This window comes from Apteryx mantelli, unplaced genomic scaffold (genome assembly GCF_036417845.1).
Source record: "Apteryx mantelli isolate bAptMan1 unplaced genomic scaffold, bAptMan1.hap1 HAP1_SCAFFOLD_154, whole genome shotgun sequence".
NCBI lineage: Eukaryota > Metazoa > Chordata > Aves > Apterygiformes > Apterygidae > Apteryx > Apteryx mantelli.
This window is the reverse complement of record NW_027118507.1, coordinates 1-3,931: the sequence shown is the minus strand read 5'-3', so window position 1 is coordinate 3,931 and position 3,931 is coordinate 1. Positions and strand designations below refer to the sequence as shown.

Below are 3,931 nucleotides of genomic sequence, written 5' to 3'. Positions count from 1 at the left end.
TGCGCCCCCCCAGGGGTAACAGCATCCCCCCGGGGCAATAGCTCTTCTGGCCCCCCCCCGGGGGTTACTGCCCCCCCAATAAACACATACTGGGTCCGTCTTGCTCGTTTAATTGCAACAGGAAATAACGACCCCCCCCCACGGCGACGGGGTGTCGGGGGGGCGGAGGGGGGGCAATGGCGGAGGCCATCGCCCCGCTGAGGCCTGGGGGGGCAGCAGCGCGGGGGCCAGCAGGGTGGGGGGGGGGCACAGCCCTGCGACCTCCCCCCTGCCCAAAACAGGGGACCCCTGGGGCACAGGGACACGGGGGCAACGGGGTGAGGGGCCACGGTGACACCCCCGCTGCGCCCCGGGGCAGTGGGACGTCCCCAAGGGGGGGGGGGGTGACACAGGGCCGCCAGCCCCCATCACCTCCCCAAAATGGGGGGAGAAACCCCTGGGGGCAGAGCTGGGCTGTCCCCAAGGGGGGGTGACACAGGGCCACCAGCCCCCATCACCTCCCCAAAATGGGGGGAGAAACCCCCGGGGCAGATGTGGGGCCGCAAGGGACGTCCCAGGGGGGTGACACAGGGCCGCCAGCCCCCGTCACCTCCCCAAAACGGGGGAGAAAACCCCTGGGGCAGATGTGAGGCCACAAGGGACGTCCCCGGGAGGGGGTGACACAGGGCTGCCAGCCCCCGTCACTTCCCCAAAATGGGGGGAGAAACCCCCGGGGCAGATGTGGGGCCGCAAGGGACGTCCCCGGGAGGGGGTGACACAGAGCCACCAGCCCCCGTCACCTCCCCAAAATGGGGGGAGAACCCCCCGGGGCAGATGTGGGGGCCGCAAGGGACGTCCCCGGGAGGGGGTGACACAGGGCTGCCAGCCCCCGTCACCTCCCCAAAACGGGGGAGAAACCCTGGGGGCAGATGTGAGGCCGCAAGGGACGTCCCGGGGGGTGGTGACAGGGGGCTGCCAGCCCCCCCCCCTTGCCTCGCGGGAGGGGGGTTTCGGGGGGTGTCCCCATCCCCGCTCAGACGCCCCCGACGGGGATGTGTCCAGGGGGCCGGCGGGGGCCGGGGCGGCCTCGGCCTCGGGGGGGCGCGGGGTAGATCTCGATGGTCTCCATGATGGCCAGGGCGCTGCCGTAGTCCTGCGCGTCGGCAGCGGTGGCGGCGGCAGCGGCGGTCGCCGGCGGCCACCGCCTGCGCCTCGGCCAGCGCCTCGCGCTCGTGCTGCAGCCGCTGCTGCTGGTGGAGCTTGCGGTGCTTCCAGAGGTTGGAGAAGGAGCGGTAGGCCTTGCCGCAGGCCTCGCAGCGGTAGGGCCGCTCGCCGGTGTGGATGCGCCGGTGCTCGGCCAGGCGCACGGCGATGGTGAAGGCCTTGCCGCACTCCTCGCACTTGAAGGGCTTCTCGCCGGTGTGCAGCCGGCGGTGGTCCTTGAGGTGGGTGGACTGCCGGAAGGCCTTGCCGCAGTCGGGGCAGGGGTAGGGCCGCTCGCCCGTGTGGATGCGCCGGTGCACCTGCAGCGACGTCTCCGTGCTGAAGAGCTTCTTGCACTCGCCGCACTCGAAGCTCTTGGGGCAGGGCGGGCGCCGGGGCGCCGGGGCGGACGCCAGAGCCGGAGCCGCCGCCGGAGCCGCCGCCGGAGCCGCCGCATCGCCGCCGGGGCCGCCGTGCACCCGCTCGTGGGCCCGGAGGCGGGGCGGCCGAGCCGACCTTCTTGCCGCAGGTGGGGCACTCGAAGCGGCGGCTCACCTTGCCGCACTTGTGCTCGCGGAGCTGCAGGGCGGTGACGAAGGCGGCGCCGCAGCCGCCGCACACCTGGGGCTCGCGGCCCCGCGTGGCTCAGCTGGTGCACGTCGAGCAGGCGCCGCAGCAGGAAGGAGCGCCCGCACTGCTGGCACTTGTAGGGGTACTCGCCCGTGTGGTGGTAGCGGTGCATGAGGAGGCGGTAGGGCCGGTGGAAGTGCACGCCGCACTCCTGGCACTTGTAGGGGTAGCGGCGGCTGTGCACGAAGAGGTGCTGCTGCAGCGTGGAGGACTGGGTGAAGCGCTTCTGGCACACCTCGCACTGGTAGGGCCGCTCGCCGGTGTGCGTCAGGCGGTGCCGCAGCAGGTTGGCCTGCGAGTTGAAGCTCTTGCCGCACTCCTTGCAGTGGAAGGGCCGCTCGCCCGTGTGCGTCAGCAGGTGGTTGCGCACGTGCGACTTCTTCTTGAACATCTTGCCGCACGTGGGGCACTTGTGCCGGCGCTCCAGGCGGTGCACGAAGCGCTGGTGCCGCACCAGCTGCAGGTGCTTGGAGAACACCTTGCTGCACATGAGGCAGCGGAAGCTGGGGCCCTGCGTCTCCCCGCCGTCCACCGAGTAGATGATGGCCAGCGGCACCACGTCGCCCGGCTTCTTGGCCTCCGCCGGCTCCGGCGGGGCGTCCTCGGGCGCGGCGGCGGCGGCGCCGGGCTCGGCGGGCGCCGGGGCGGGCGGCAGCGGCCCGTGGGTGCGGCGGTGGTAGAGGAACTTGGTCATGTTGATGAAGGCCTTGCCGCAGGGGCAGCGGTGCAGCGGGTTGGGCGAGTGGGTGCGGCGGTGGGCCAGCAGCACCACCTCGGTGTCGAAGGCCAGGCCGCAGTCGAGGCAGAGGAAGTGCGACTCGCCGCTGTGGCCGCCCAGGTGCTGCTCGAGCGCCGGCGGCGAGGGCAGCACCTTGCTGCAGAGCGGCACTGGAAGGCGCCGAGGCGGTGGCACCGCAGGTGCAGCTGCAGCTGGTGGGCCGAGGGGAAGAGCTGCTCGCACTCGGCGCACCAGTGCTCCTGGGGGCCGCGGCGGGGCCGACGCGGCGGGCGCCAGCCCCCCGCCGCCGCCGCCCCCGCCACCGCCTCCTCGGGGCCGTTCTTCAGCTCGTAGCTGTGGTCGCCGGCCGTCACCTCGCCGCCGCTGCCGTTGGCCGCCGGGGCGGGCGCCGGCGGGGGCGAGGCGGAGGCCTCCGGGGCGGCCAAGTGGGTGGCCTGGTGCTCCAAGAAGTCCTTGGGCGTCTGGAAGAGCTGCAGGCACTCGCCGCACTCGTAGAGCAGCAGCTGCACGGTGCCACCCTCGGCGCCGGCCTCCTCCGGCTTGCGGTAGGAGTGTTCCAGGTCCACCAGGGCTTGGCCGGGGCCCGGGGCCGCCGGGGCCGGCTCGGGCGCCGGCGGATCGGGCGCCGGGGCCCGGTGGCTTTGCCGGTGGGCCAGCCACACCTCCTGGCTGCTGAAGAGCGCCTTGCACTCCACGCACTCGTAGTGGATCTGCCCGGTGGCGGGGGGCTTGGCCGCCGGCGGCTCGGGCTCCTGGCTCAGCAGCTTGATGTGCATCTCCTGGTGCTCCAGCAGCTGCCCCGGCGACACGAGGAGCTGCCCGCACTCCAGGCACTGGTACTGGCTGCTCTCCGGCACCGCCAAGGCCTGGTAGTCACCCGCCAGCCCCACCACCTCGTAGTGCTGCTCGGGGCCCAGGTGGCTCTGCTGGTGCAGCAGGGCCTCCTCCAGCGAGGCCGAGAGGTGGCTGCACTCGGAGCACACGTAGCGGTGCTCCACGTACAGCACCGTCTCCTCCGCCGGCTCCGCCATCGCTGTGGTGGTGGCGGCGGGGGGGCGCGCTCCCGCCTGCCGGGGCACCGACCTTCCGGGATGCGGGGCAGGGGGCAGCGTCCGCCCTCGGCCGCGGCAGGGAGGGGTCCGGGGGGCACCTGGGGACAGAGCGGGGGCAGCTGAGACCGGTGGGAGTGGGGGTCGGTCACCCACGGAGCCACGCCGTGGGGCCCGTCCCAATGCCTGAGCCCCTCAGACCCACACCCTAGGCACGCCGGACCCTCCCTGGACCCCCTGTCACCCCCCACCAGCCTCCTCGACCCTTAGAGACCCCCCCGTTCCCCTCAGACCCACACCCCAGGCACCCTGGACCCCCCACAGCCCCCCA

At 73.3% G+C, this 3,931-nt stretch overlaps 1 protein-coding gene across 1 annotated transcript; it reads right to left on the bottom strand.

Annotated features, from left to right (window-relative positions):
* Positions 1–617: 617 nt before the first annotated feature.
* Positions 618–3,840, bottom strand: ZNF574 (zinc finger protein 574). The gene is given in 4 exon segments (XM_067316866.1): positions 618–1,682; positions 1,684–1,818; positions 1,820–2,697; positions 2,700–3,840. Coding segments are annotated over 4 exon segments (2,898 nt in total). The 5' UTR covers positions 3,583–3,840; the 3' UTR covers positions 618–680.
* Between the last annotated feature and the right edge of the window lie 91 nt (positions 3,841–3,931).